The 14,148-nt window shown below is 43.3% G+C and overlaps 1 protein-coding gene across 1 annotated transcript in view; it reads left to right on the plus strand.

Moving 5' to 3' along the window:
* The window catches only part of mtrex (Mtr4 exosome RNA helicase), a 187,309-nt gene that overhangs the window by 161,261 nt on the left and 11,900 nt on the right, over positions 1–14,148 (plus strand). Inside the window, exon 24 of the mRNA XM_038790909.1 lies at positions 8,909–8,965. Coding sequence (XP_038646837.1) covers positions 8,909–8,965 — 57 coding nt within the window. The remainder of the gene's footprint in view (positions 1–8,908; positions 8,966–14,148) is intronic.

A 14,148-nucleotide genomic window follows, 5' to 3' on the forward strand; every position in this document is an offset into this window, starting at 1 on the left:
CCATCTTCATCCCTAGGGCCTTTTTTAGAAGGTTGACCAGCAGCATCATGAGCTTTGTTTGGGCGCATGGCACCCCGAGGGTGAAGAGGGTCTTCTTGGAGCGGGGTAGAGATGGGGGGGGCTGGCGTTGCGCAATCTCTCGGGGTACTACTGGGCGGCCAACGTGTCGATGGTGCGCAAGTGGGTGATGGAGGGGGAGAGGGCAAGCATGGAAGCGGATGGAGAGAGTGTCCTGTGGGGATACAAGCCTGGGGGCTCTGGTAACGGCGCCGTGGCAGCTCCCTCCCACGAGGTATACCACGAGTCCGGTGGTGGAGGCTACCCTCAAGATTTGGGGGCAGTGGAGGCGACATACGGGAGAAGTGGGGGGCTCGATGGAGGCTCTGTTAAGGGGGAACCATAGGTTCGTCCCGGGGAACATGGATGGGGGATTTCAGGGTTGGCACAGAGCGGGCATCAGACAGCTGAGGGACCTGTTTATCGACGGGAGGTTTGCGAGCCTGGGGGAGTTGGAAGAGAAATTTGGGCTCCCCCCGGGAAACATGTTCAGGTATCTGCAGGTATCTGAGGGATTCCCTGCGCTCCCCGCGAAGGGGGTGAGTGACAGGGTGCTCTCGGGGGTCTGGGTCGGGGAGGGGAAGATATCCGATATCTACACGGTTGTGCAGGAGGTGGAGGAGGCGTCAGTGGAGGAGCTGAAAACTAAGTGGGAGGGGGAACTGGGGGAACAGATCGAAGACGGGACATGGGCTGATGCCCTGGAAAGGGTAAATTCTTCCTCCTCGTGTGCGTGGCTTAGCCTCATCCAGTTCAAGGTGCTGCACCGGGCCCACATGACTGGGACGAGGATGAGTAGGTTCTTTGGGGATGAAGACAGGTGTGTCAGGTGCTCGGGGAGTCCAGCGAACCATGCCCATATGTTCTGGGCATGCCCGGCACTGGAGGAGTTCTGGAAGGGGGTGGCGAGGACGGTGTCAAGGGTGGTGGGATCCAGGGTCAAGCCAGGATGGGGACTCGCGATTTTTGGGGTTGGGGTGGAGCCGGGAGTGCAGGAGGCGAAAGAGGCCGGTGTGCTGGCCTTTGCGTCCCTAGTAGCCCAGCGAAGGATGCGAGGCCCCCGAGCGTGGAGACCTGGGTCAATGACATGGCGGGTTTTATTAGGCAAGAGAAGGTCAAATTCGCCCTGAGAGGATCGGTACAAGGGTTCTTCAGGCGGAGGCAACCTTTCCTCGACTTTCTGGCTCAACGATAGGGTACTGGGACAGTAGCAGCAGCAACCCGGGGGGGTGGGGGACGACGATGATGACTATGTTTGTTTATTTTATTTAAATTTGGTTTATTTAATTTTAACCTATTGTTAAGTTCTCTTGTTGGGGGTGGGGGGGGGGGGGTGGGATACATGCGTTGATACGGTTTGGGGGGTGTTACGGTTGTTATGGGGTATTTTGTTGCACTTTATTGTTGTTGCTATATTTTTATATTTTCTGTAAAAAATTCCAATAAAAATTATTTTTAAAAAAACAAACCACTGTTCTTGATTAATCCCTGCCTCTCCAAATGCAGATTAATTCTGACACTCAGAATTGCTTCCAATAGTTTCCCCACCACCGAGGCTAGACTGACCTGTAGTTTCCTGGTTTATCTCTTTCTCCCTTCTTGAATAATGGAACCACACTGTGGCTATCCTTCAGTCCTCTGGCATCTCTCCTGTGGCCAGAGAGGAATTGAAAATTATTGCCAGCGCCCCTGCTACTTCCTCCCATGCCTCACTCAGCAGCCTGGGATATATTTCATCTGGCCCTGGATATTTGTCTATTTTTAAGCCGGCCAAACCACTCAGAACGTCCTCTCTTGTCCATGTTAATCTCTTTAATTTTAATACAGTCCTTCTCCCTGATTTCTATACCCACATCGTCCCTCGCACAAGTGGACACTGACACAAAGTATTCATAAAGAACCCTGCCTACATCCTCCGGCCCCACACTCAAATTACCACTGTGGTCCTTAATGGGCCCCACTCTTTCCCTAGTTATCCGTTTATTCTTAATGTACTTGTAACAAGTTCGGATTTTCCTTTATTTTACTTGCCAGTATCGTTTCATGACCCCTTTTTGCTCTCCTAATTTCTTTTTAAGTTCCCGCTTGCATATTCTATGCACCTCTAGGGTTTCTGCTGTCATGAGCTCTTGATATCTACCAGAAGCGCCTCTTTTTCTCTTTGTCCAATGCTGTATATCCCTTCATAATCAGGGTTCTCTGGATCTGCTTCGGATTTTCCTTTATTCTATCTGCCAGTATCGTTTCATGACCCCTTTTTGCTCTCCTAATTTCCTTTTTAAGTTCCCTCTTGCATATTCTATGCACCTCTAGGGCTTCTGCTGTAATGAGCCCTTGATATCTACCAGAAGCCTCTCTTTTTCTCTTTATCCAATGCTGTATATCCCTTCATATTCATGGTTCACTGAATTTGCTGGTCCCACCCTTTTCCTTGATTCAAACATGTTGGCCCTGTACTGGCCCTGCAGGGTGGCACTGGCACAGTGCACTGCTGCCTCACAGCGGCAGAAACCTGGGTTCACTTCCGGCCATAGGTCACTATTTGTGGAGTTAGTACAGTCTCCCTGTGTCTGCGTGGGTTTCCTCCGGGTGCTCCGGTTTCCTCCCACAGTCCATGTGTGGGTTAGCTGGATTGGTCATGATTAATTGCCCCTTAGTTTCAAGGGATGGGTGGACATAGAGTGCTCATTCGAAGGGCCGGTGCAAATTCGATGGGCCAAATGGCCTCCTTCTGCACTGTAGGAATTCTATGATTCTCTAATTACATCATTTGAGGAAAAGGTGTACTGTCGACAAGTACTTTCCGCAGTTCTGTTCCATGTGCAAGAATTACTGAAACCTAATGGTTTGCATTTTGAAACTCGGATTAATTTATCTCCATCCCAGCATATTTCGAAACTATAAATACAGGATGTAGTGATGATTCTAATTACCTGTTTTGCCAAGGACCATTAATATAATTGAGTGAATACCTTATTGCAATTGCAAAGCCAAATTTGGCATCATCGTTAAATAACCCAACTGATTGACTATTAAGTTATTGTAAGTCTGGGAAAGTAGTTTTATAAAAGCCAAATATTGCAGATGTTGAAAATTTACAACAAAAAGCAGAAAAATCAGAGGAATATTCAGCAAATTGGGCACTATGTTGTTGAGAGAGAAATAGACAATGTTTCAGGTTGGTGACTTTTTGTCAAAATTGGAAAGCGTTTGAGATGTACTAAATTTTAAGCAGGGAAAGGAGGAGGAAAGGAAGAAAACAATGGAGGTCTTTGATGGGGTGGAAGATAGGAAAGATTAAATAATAATGGGATGATAGTGAATGGCAAAAGAGTGTGGTAATGGGATAAGTAAAGCAACAAAAGATGGGTCTAGAAGAGCTGTAAATGACTGCAGCAGGATCATTACCAACACCTGCAGTCCAAATGATTCTTAACAGTGTGGGTTGTGATCTGAAATTATTAAACTCAGTGTTGAGTTTAGTATGGTATAATGTCTATGTGACAATCATTGTATTCTTTCATCTTCCATTGTTGGATGTTTAGTAAGAGGCGATCACCGTACATGCCTATGAATTAAGTCCCTTCTTCATTTATGAAAGGAGCCAAAAGGTCGGTCATAAAGGACTTTTGCCAAATCTGAATTTGATGCATCAGAACTTTGTGACACGTTTGTGATTTCTGCAGTAGAAAACAGCCTTGTGAGTCTCTTGATTTTACCCAGGAAAGTTAGTTAACTGCAGGTATTGGTAGTTAGTGGAACCAGCTTTATCTGACAGGATAGGTTGGTCCATAGGTTTAATTCTAAGTTGCTCCTAATATCCGTGGAGTAATTTTCTGGTAAGAATTTTCTCCATATCTCAAGATCGTTGCTTTGATGCACTCAGATTGAAAATCAGGCCAATGTTGTTTCTTTTGAAAAATTTTGACTTCTCATTTGAGCCAGTTTCAGATGCCATGAAGTGCAGTGCTGACCTATACATTACACAGCTAGAACATAGAACAGTACAGCACAGAACAGGCCCTTCGGCCCTCAATGTTGTGCCGAGCCATGATAAAGCTATAAGCTTGATCCCCAATAGTAGAGTAATTTATCTGATAAATTGTACTTTCCACATTCCGGAACCATGTAGTTTCCAAATCCCAATTGTTCCCCATGTAAAACAACTGAGTACTGCCGAGAAAGGATATGTAAAATTGGTTGAGCACAGATAAAGCTCACCCATGTTGGCCTGCATTTTTATTCAAATAGTCTGATTTCTACCACTGCCCAGTCTTGCACATGACAAATGACCACTCAGGTAAGATATCATAGGAACGTTGGTACATGTAAACCCATACCCCAGCTAAGAGCAAAGCAGTAAATTCAAAGAAAAAAACATTACGGATCTTTCAATGACTAGCATTATGCACTCATTTAACAGCTTTGCCATTAATTTCCACATTAAGACATTATTATACCGAGGAATTATATTTTATGGCACAAATCCTCTCTTTGGTTTAGCTGGTTTTACAGACAGAATTCTCTTTATAGTTTCAGGTTCCAGCAGTGCAGAAAATCCTAAGGTGTTAAATTTTCAGCATGTTTTCTTTTACGTACTTCTGGATAACTTCATGCTGTTACACTTTTTCATTCATTAATCAAATGAATCAATTCTGTTATGCTTTTGTGTTCTTTAACACAGTTTGATTACAATTTATTAGTGACTTGTCAGTCTACAAAACTGTATAAACAAAAGTGTTCAACAGTCTTATTGCAACTTCCTCTTGTCTGCCCGTTGAGGTTTTTACCATCTGTTTTTGAGCATTATTAATGTTTGTATTCCTAATACATTTTATAAAATAAAGCTTAAAGCCTAAAATGCATGGAAATAAATGCAAATAATGTTTTAATTGTGATGGTGTTACAAATTCTATCATGATGCAATATTCCATTTGCTTATCATTGCTTCTGTTATTGCATTTAAGTCTCCCTTGTTAAATCTGACCACTTTCTTTTCTCATGACTAATTTTCTGTCTCTCAAATGCTGATCCACTTTTCACACCTAAGAGCATCTGTTTCTGTAGTTACTGTACAGCGAAACTGGAATATACCGTTTAATCATCAGAATGCATCGCTCAGGATATTATAGCGTACTGACGATAAATATGGTCACATTTTTTTATTCATTCATGACATGTGGACATCACTGCTTAGGTCAGGATTTATTACCCATTCTTAATTGCTCTTGAGAAGGTGGTGGTACGGCTGTCGTCTTGAACTGCTGCAATCCATGTGATGTAGGTACACCTGCTGCGCTGTTACAGAGGGTGTTCCAGGATTTTGACACAGCCATAATGAAGGAATTCCAATACTTTCCAAGTTAGGATGGTGAGCGGTTTGGAGTGAAACTTCCAGGTGGTGGTGTTCCCATGTGACTGCTACCCTTGTCCTTCTAGTTGGCAGTGGTCATGGGTTTGGAAGGTCCTGTCGAAAGAGCCATGGTGAGTTCCTGCAGTGCATTCTGTAGATGATGCACACTGCTGCCACTGTGCGATGGTGGTGGGGAGAGTGTATGTTAGTGGATGGAGTGTCAATTAGGTGGGCTCCTTTGTCCTGGATGGTGTTGAGCTTCTTTTGTGTTGCTAGAGCTGCACACACCCAGGCAAGTGGAAAATGTCCCATCACACTTGTGAATTGTGCCTTGGAGAAGGTGAACAGGCTTTGGGAAATCAGGAGAAAATTCCCTGCAAAATTCCCAGCCTCTGACCTCTTGTAGCCACAGTATTTAGATGGCTCGTCCAGTTAAGTTTCTGGTCCATGGTAACCCACCAGGATTTTGATAGTGGGACATTCAGCAATGGTAATGTCATTGACCGTTTTACCATCTCGGGTAGATGATTGGATTCGCTCTTGATAGAAATGTTCATTTCCTGGAACATTTGTGGCACAATTATTAATTGCCACTTGTCAGCCCAAACCTGGATGTTGTCCAGGTCTTGCTATATTTGGATTGGATTGCTTCAGTATCTGGGCAGTCGCTAATGATGTTGAGCACTGTGCAATCAACAGTGAACATCCCCACTTCTGAAATTATGATGGAAGTATCGTCATTGATGAAGCAGCTGAAGATGCTTGAGGTGAGGTCACTCCCTTGAGGAACTACTGCCGTGATGTGCTGGAACTGATTGGCCTCCAAGAACCACAACCATCTTCCTTTATGAATCCAACCAGCAGAGAAATTTCCCCGATTCCCGTTGACTCCAGTTTTGCTAGGTCTCCTTGATGCCATACTGGATCAAATGCTGTCTTAATGTCAGAGGCAGTCACTGTCACCTCACCTTTGGAGTTCAGCTCTTTAGTCCATGTTCAAACCACAGCTGCAAGTTCAAGAGCTGAGTGGCCATGGCGGAACGCAAATTGAGCATCACTGAGCAGACACTGTTGATTACCTCTTCCATCATTTTACGGATGATTGAGAGTAGGCTGATGGGGTGATAATTGGCCAGGTTGGATTTGTCCTGCTTTTTGTGTGTAGGATGTACCGTGGAATTTTCCACATTAGCGGAAGATGCCAGTGTCGTAGCTGTACTGGAGCATCGCGGCTTGGGGTACAGCAGGTTCTGAAGCACAAGCCTTCATGACTATTGCTACATGATGTAGCTTCAAAAGTAGGTTGAACAAAATTCCAGTGAATTGGCAGATAGTTTTGTAGTGCTGCTAGATTTTGTTTACTTAAATTATAATGTTTGGTCTGGCATATTCCTTTAACAATCCTCATACTATGCTCTATAGTTAATAGGCACAACGTAATTTCCTGTAACCAATCTCCCTGTGTCTGTGTGGGTTTTGCCCCCCTAACCCAAAGATGTGCAGGGTAGGTGGATTGGCCATGCTAAATCTTTTTTTAAATTGTATATCTCACTGCAGAGCAATTGAATTGAATCATAATTTATCTTTTTGCTAGCTTTATATTAAAGTATATATTAATACTAATTCAATAATAAACATTTGGAGAGCCTCTAAATACTTAATAATTGTGACTTTTTAAAATTTGATGGTTTTAAAGCTATGCGTTCCTAATACAATCATAGGTGTTTCAAAAGAGAAGTTAAATTGTCTCCACTGGTGCTGCTAGACTGGCTGAGCTTTTCCAGCACTTTCTGTTTTTATTTCCGAGACAAAGCTATCAATTTACTATTTTATGCAACCTCTGGCCATATCTACTGTTGCACACTTATGTTTATACTCTGTCCCTTCTCACCACATTCTGATTATCACTACCCATGTTGTTACTGTAGGCTATTGCCTTGTTGTTTCCCTTTAATTTATGATATCTCTTCTCACTTGATCCTACACACACCCCTAAGCTATTTGTGTTAAAGCTCTCTCTACTACCCTAGTTATACCACTCACCAGAACACTGATCTCAGCATGGTTCAGGTGAAGACCAGCTCCCACTTTCCCCAGTACACGTGCCAGTGCCCCATAAATTGAAACCCGTTTTACCCGTACAGTCTTTAAGCCATGCATTTAACTCTCTAATCTTATTTACCCTCTTCCACGAGAAAAGTGGCTCAGGTTGCAGTCCAGGGATCATCTTTGTGCTTCTGCTTTTTAAAATGTTGCTACTAGTTGCTCATAATCCCTAAGCAAGATCTCCATCCTAGCCCTAGCTATATTATTGGTATCCATGTGGACCACAACCATTGGATCTTCCTCACCAGCCCTGACCAGATATCCCAACCATTGGCACTGGACAGGCAACATCGCCTTATGGGCCCTCACTTGTGGCTGCAGAGTTCTATGTCTACCCTCCTGACTATACTGTCCCCTATGACCATTTCCTTCCTAGTTATTCACTCGTCCACTCTCCAGCATTTGCTCTTATCCATTCAAGCTCTAAGAACCTCAAATCTGTTGGAAGTCACAAGGACTGATGCTCCTTCACCGTGGGCAGTACAGTAGCATAGTGGTTAGCACAATTGCTTCACAGCTCCAAGGTCCCAGATTCGATTCCTGGCTTGGGTCACTGTGCGGAGTCTGCACGTTCTCCCAGTATGTGCGTGGGTTTCCTCTGGATGCTCCGGTTTCCTCCCACAGTCCAAAGATGTGCAGGTTAGGTGGTTTGGCCATGCTAAATTGCCCTTAATGTTGGGTGGGGTTACTGAGTTATGGGGATAGGGTGGAGTTATGGGCTTGGGTAGGGTGCTCTTTCCAAGAGCCAGTGCAGACTCTATGGGCACTGCAAATTCTATGATTCATACCTTCTTGATCCCGTTACCTGGCCCAGTTGCAGTAACACCCCCTTTCCTGATCACTATCCAAATCAGGAGACCTTATCCTCAGATGTGTGACTTCCTCTCTGGAACCAGGTGTGTAGATAACTTTTCCCTCCCTAATGCATGACAGAAATTTAACAACTTTGTTTATTTTTGTTAATCTCATCCAATCACTCAAATTAACAAATTGAGTCCTGATCTAAAAACTGGGCGAAGGAAACTCAGCTACATACCCTGGCCACTATTTGAATTTAAAATGTTTTACTTCACTGTGCTTTTCCTGTTGTCTTTTGCAGTCCTGTAGTTTGGAGAGGTATTTTCTCAGTGCTACCCCTTTTATTAGTTGATAAATCCTCAATCTGAATCTGTTTGGATCAGCAGCTCCAGCCATGTGGAAATAATTGAGAATATTTGTTTAATCTTTGTAACTGGCCCTTAGGGGTCTGTGGTACGCATCTAAGTGATCCAACAAAATTTAAAATTGGGAGATTCCCACTGTTATGTGGCACCAAACCTCTGAACCATCAATGTAATGCACAATAACTATTGAGCAATGCAGTAATTTTAATGTTTGTATTCTAATTTATAGGCAAATGAAATGCCCAAACTGACAGAACAACTAGCAGGCCCATTGCGACAGATGCAGGTAAGGAATTTCTTCGTAGTTATTTGCCCCTGATGTTTGGATGTACTTATTCAAATACTTTTGGGTACCGTTCAGACACCTGTACTGCCAAATTATTAATAGCTACTCGCTTTAATTATTTTATTTCTACTTCATGTGACAAATAAGCTATAAGTTTTTGTAGATATTTTTCGACTACAATGCTACCACTGTCCTTTTTGGGACAAATTGAATCAAAGCAATCTGTTTTGATCATTTTTTTTGTGCACCATCCACCACTTCGCCACAAATAAAATCTTTGGTAAGTAATCTTATACGTTCAAAAATAACGACTTTTTCACAGTTTTTTAGAATTTCAAAGAACAGGCCCTTCTGCACTCCAAGCCTGCGCCGATCATAGTGCCTGTCTAAACTATAACCGTCGGCACTCCAGGGTCCAAATCCCTTTATTCCCATCCTATTCATGTATTCGTCAAGATGCCTCTTAAATGTCGCTATCGTATCTGCTACCACCATTTCCCCTGGCAGCGCTCTCCAATCACTGACCACCCTCTGTGTAAGAAAACGTGCCTCACACATCTCCTCTAAACTTTGCTCTCGCACCTCAAACCTACGCCCCAATGTAATTGACTTTTCCACCCTGGGAAAAAGCATCTGACTATCCACTCTGTCCATGCTACTCATAATTTTGTAAACCTACCAGGTTGCCTCTCAACCTCTGGTATTCCAGTGAAAACAGTCTGTTTTTATCCAACCTCTGCTCATAGCTAATATGCTGCAGACCAGGCAACATCCTGGTAAACTTCTTCTGTACCACTCCAAAGCCTCCACATCCTTGGCCGACCAGAATTGTGCGCAGTATTCCAAATGTGGCCTCACTAAGGTTCTGTACAACTGCAGCATAAGTTGCCAATTTTTATACTCAATGCCCTGACCGATGAAGGCAAGCATGCTATATGCCTTCTTGACTACCGTATCCACCTGTGTTGCTACGTTCAGTGACCTGTGGACCTGTATCCCAGATCTCTCTGCCTTTCAATACTCCTAAGGGTTCTGCCATTTACTGTATAATTCCCACCTGTGTTAGACCTTCAAAAATGCATTACCTCACATTTGTCCGATTGAACTCCATCTGACATTTTTCTGCCCAAGACTCCAACCAATCTATATCCTGCTGTATTCTCTGACAATCCTCTTCACCATCTCCAACTTCACCAATCTTGGTGTCATCCGCAAATCCACTCATCAGACCAGCTACATTTTACTCCCAACCATTTATATATACTATAAACAACGGTCCCAGCACTAATCCCAGAGGGACACCTCTCGTCACAGCCTTCTGTTCAGAAATGCAATTTCTGTCTTCTATTACTGAGTCAGTTCTGTATCCATCTTGCTAACTCACCCCTGATCCCGTGTGACTTCTCCTTTTGTACAGTCTGCCATGAGGGACCTTGTCAAAGGCTTTACTGAAGTCTATATAGACAACATCCACTGCCCTTCCTTCAACAATTAGTCACTTTCTCAAAAAACTCGACCAAGTTAGTGAGGCACGACCTCCACTTCACAAAACCACGCTGCCTATCGCTAATAAGTCCATTTGTTTCCAAATATGACTAATTCCTGTCCCTAAGAATCTTCTCCAATAATTTCCCTACCACTGATGTAAAGTCCACCGGTCTATAATTTCCTGGATTATCCCTGCTACCGTTCTTACACAAAGGAACAATGCGGAGGGGGGGGGGCTCGGTGGGCCGGCCTTGCTGTCTACCGGCCTCCTTTCCTCTGCGCCGGCCTCTGTACTCCTGCGCCATGTTGGGTCGGGGCCGGCGCAGACAAGGGAGACACCGCGCATGCGCAGAAAACATGCTGGTGGGACTGTGCATGCGTGGGTTCACACTGGACCCACTACGCATGTGCACATCCCCCGGTGCCCATTCCATGGCCGGATCAGCAACTGGACCGGCGTGAACTGCTCCAGCGCCCTGCTGGCCCCCTCTAGGAGCCAGAATTGCTGATCCTGGGGCCTTGTTGACGCTGTCGGGAAACGCAACGGTGTTTCCGATGGCATCAACACTTAGACTCAGGATCAGAGAATCCCGCCCCAATTATTTCACTGCTATTGTGAGACCCTGTGGTGCATTATTTGGCTGCTGCATTCCCTACATTGCAGCAGTGATGGCACTTAAAGTCTTCCATTGCCTGAGAAGTGATTTGGGATGGAATGGCATCATGCAACACACTATATAAATAGATTTTTCTATTTTTTTCTCTGTCTCTTAATCATTTTAAATTGTTTGATTAAATCAACCTATGTTCCTACAATCAACCTTTGTCCTCACAAAGTCAGCATAAATTTTCCAAGTCTTCCTTTAGATTTTCTTGTACCTCGCAGCATTCTAGTGAATCTCTGTTGTCTCCTTTCGATTAGTTCAACGCCCTTCCAGTGTGAAGCTCAAAATTGTTCGGTACTCCTGTTGTGGTCCATTCAAATCATATACATTACTCTTTTAAAAACAAAATGTACCACCTCACGCTTGCATTGAATTCTAACTGCTCATTTTTGTCCGTTCCACCATCTTAATAGTATTTTCTTGCAGCTTCCTTCAGTCTTTAAATGTGCCTCCTATTTTTGCATCATATGCAGATTTGGACTACTCCCTATATCCTGTCTGCATATCATCAGTACGCACAGTGAACTGAAATAGCTTCCAGCCAGTAAAATATGTGATACTGCTACCCATTTCCAAAAGCTACAGTCATAACATGTATTTATATATGCACCTTTAACGTCATGAAATATTCCAAGATGCATCACAGGAGCTCTATCAAACAAAATTTGACATGATGCTATATGAAATATTAGCCAAAATCTTGACCAAAGAAATAGAGTTTAAGGAGAATCCTACAGGCAGTGAAAGAGGTAGAGAGGGGTGGATAAGTTTAAAAAGAAATTCCAGACCTGGGGGCCGAGAAGACACAGTCAGCAACAGTGGAGTGATTAACCATGCTACAATTAGGTACTCTAATTCCTACTCTTCATTTCTCCCTTCTTAACAGTTTTCAATGTAATTTGCTAATAATTTTCTCCTTAACTCATACTTCTTAATCTATTGCAAGAATTTCTACATCTGTATTTTGATCAGAAAGTCCATGTGCTCCACATCTGCTGCTTTTTCCCTTATCCATCACTCTTGACACCTTTTTCAAAGTTGCTTAGTTGATTTAATTTCATTTTAACTAAAGACTTCAGAATGTTCTTCAGTCCTCTGACACACATCCAATCCCAGTAGAATCCTGAAATATTTCCCCTTGGTTTTCCAAAGTATACTCAGATGTGTTCCATTAGGCACCCACACTTTGTCCTTTATCCTCCTTTCACTTAACTACATAGCTTAATATTTTTTTATTATATTATTTTACATTTTGTGCAATATCCATTCCTTTACGAACACTGGAACAGAGTATTGCATTGAGTTCTACCTATCCTCCACTAACTGACTATCTGCTCTAAGGTGCCCAGCTGACATTTGACAACTTTCCTGTTAATATATTTATAGATTACATTATTATTTAAAATATTTTTGAGACTCTCTCTTCTTCCTACATTCATGGTTTTCTTATCCATTTTTAAATCTTCTTCCTTATTTTTACACATTCTCTCATTTACAGCACATTCCTGCCTGCAGTTTCCGCTTGCTTTTTGAAACTTTCAGTATTTTTTTTAATAGATATTCTACTTTGCAGTCTCCCAGTACTGATCAACAGTTCTTCATGTGTGCTCATTTCTTTTTCCATCTCATCTCACAGTTTGTTCTTCATCTTTCAAAAATCTGCATTTTGAATCTGGTGCTCTGCCTTTTGTACAAAGTTTTTTGTTTTCCTTTTTATTTGGATCTTAAACCATATAAGAACATAAGACATCCGGGCAGCACGGTGGCCTAGTGGTTAGCACAGCTGCCTCACGGCGCTGAGGTCCCAGGTTCGAATCCCAGCTCTGGGTCACTGTCCGTGTGGAGTTTGAACATTCGCACCGTGTCTGCTTGGGTTTCGCCCCCACAACCCAAACAAATGTGCAGAGTAGGTGGATTGGCTACGCTAAATTGCCCCTTAATTGGAAAAAATAATTGGGTAATCTAAATTTTTTTTTAAAAAAGAAAAAAAAGAACATAAGACATCAAAACAGGAATAGGGGGCAGTATGGTGGCGTAGTGGGTTAGCCCTGCTGCCTCACGGCACCGAGGTCCCAGGTTTGATCCCGGCTCTGGGTCACTGTCCATGTGGAGTTTGCACATTCTCCCCTTGTTGCGTGGGTTTCGCCTCCACAACCCAAAAGATGTGCAGGGTAGGTGGATTGGCCAGGCTAAATTGCCCCTTTATTGGAACAAATTAATTAGTTACTCTAAATTTATAAAAGGAAAAAAAAAGAAACAGGAATAGCCTGTTCAGCCATTCAATAAGATCATGGCTGATCCTCAATTCCACCGTCCCATGCTATCAGCATGCCCCTTCATTTCCTTCACATCCCAAAACCTATTGTTTTCTGTCTTGAATATGCTCAACGACTGAGTGCCCGCAGGGGTTAAGGGCTTGATTTATATTGTGGGCATCACAGTTTACCAACCGTCCTTCACCCTTTATATTGTGGGCATCCGCCCCTACCAACCGTCCTTCACCCTTCCAATCCCCCTTGCTGCCTCCTGCTTCATGAGTTGGTGGGCCAGCATTCTACCAGCCTTCTCCCCGCACTCATACACTGGCCCTCTGCATTAATATATAATGTGAATAGCTGGGGTGCGAGCAGTGATCCCTGTGGTACCTCACGAGTCACTACCTGCCATTTGAAAAAAAACTTGTTTATTCCTATTCTTCGTTTCTTATCTGCCAACTAATTTTCTATCCATCTCAATGCACTACCCCTAATTCAGTGCACTTTCATTTTACACGCTAATCTTTCATATGGGACTTTGTTGAAAGCTTTCTGAAAGTCCAGTAAACCACATCCACCAGCTCCCTCTCATCAACTCTACAATTTACATCTTCAAAGAATTCCAGTAGATTTGCGAAGCATGATTTCCCTTTCATAGATCCATGCTGACGCTGTACGCTCTACCAGTTTTCCAAGTGCTCTGCTATAAAATCTTTGAGAATGGAGTCTAGGATTTTCCCTACTAAGACTTCAGGTTAACTGGTCTATAACTTCC

This window comes from Scyliorhinus canicula, chromosome 3 (genome assembly GCF_902713615.1).
Source record: "Scyliorhinus canicula chromosome 3, sScyCan1.1, whole genome shotgun sequence".
NCBI lineage: Eukaryota > Metazoa > Chordata > Chondrichthyes > Carcharhiniformes > Scyliorhinidae > Scyliorhinus > Scyliorhinus canicula.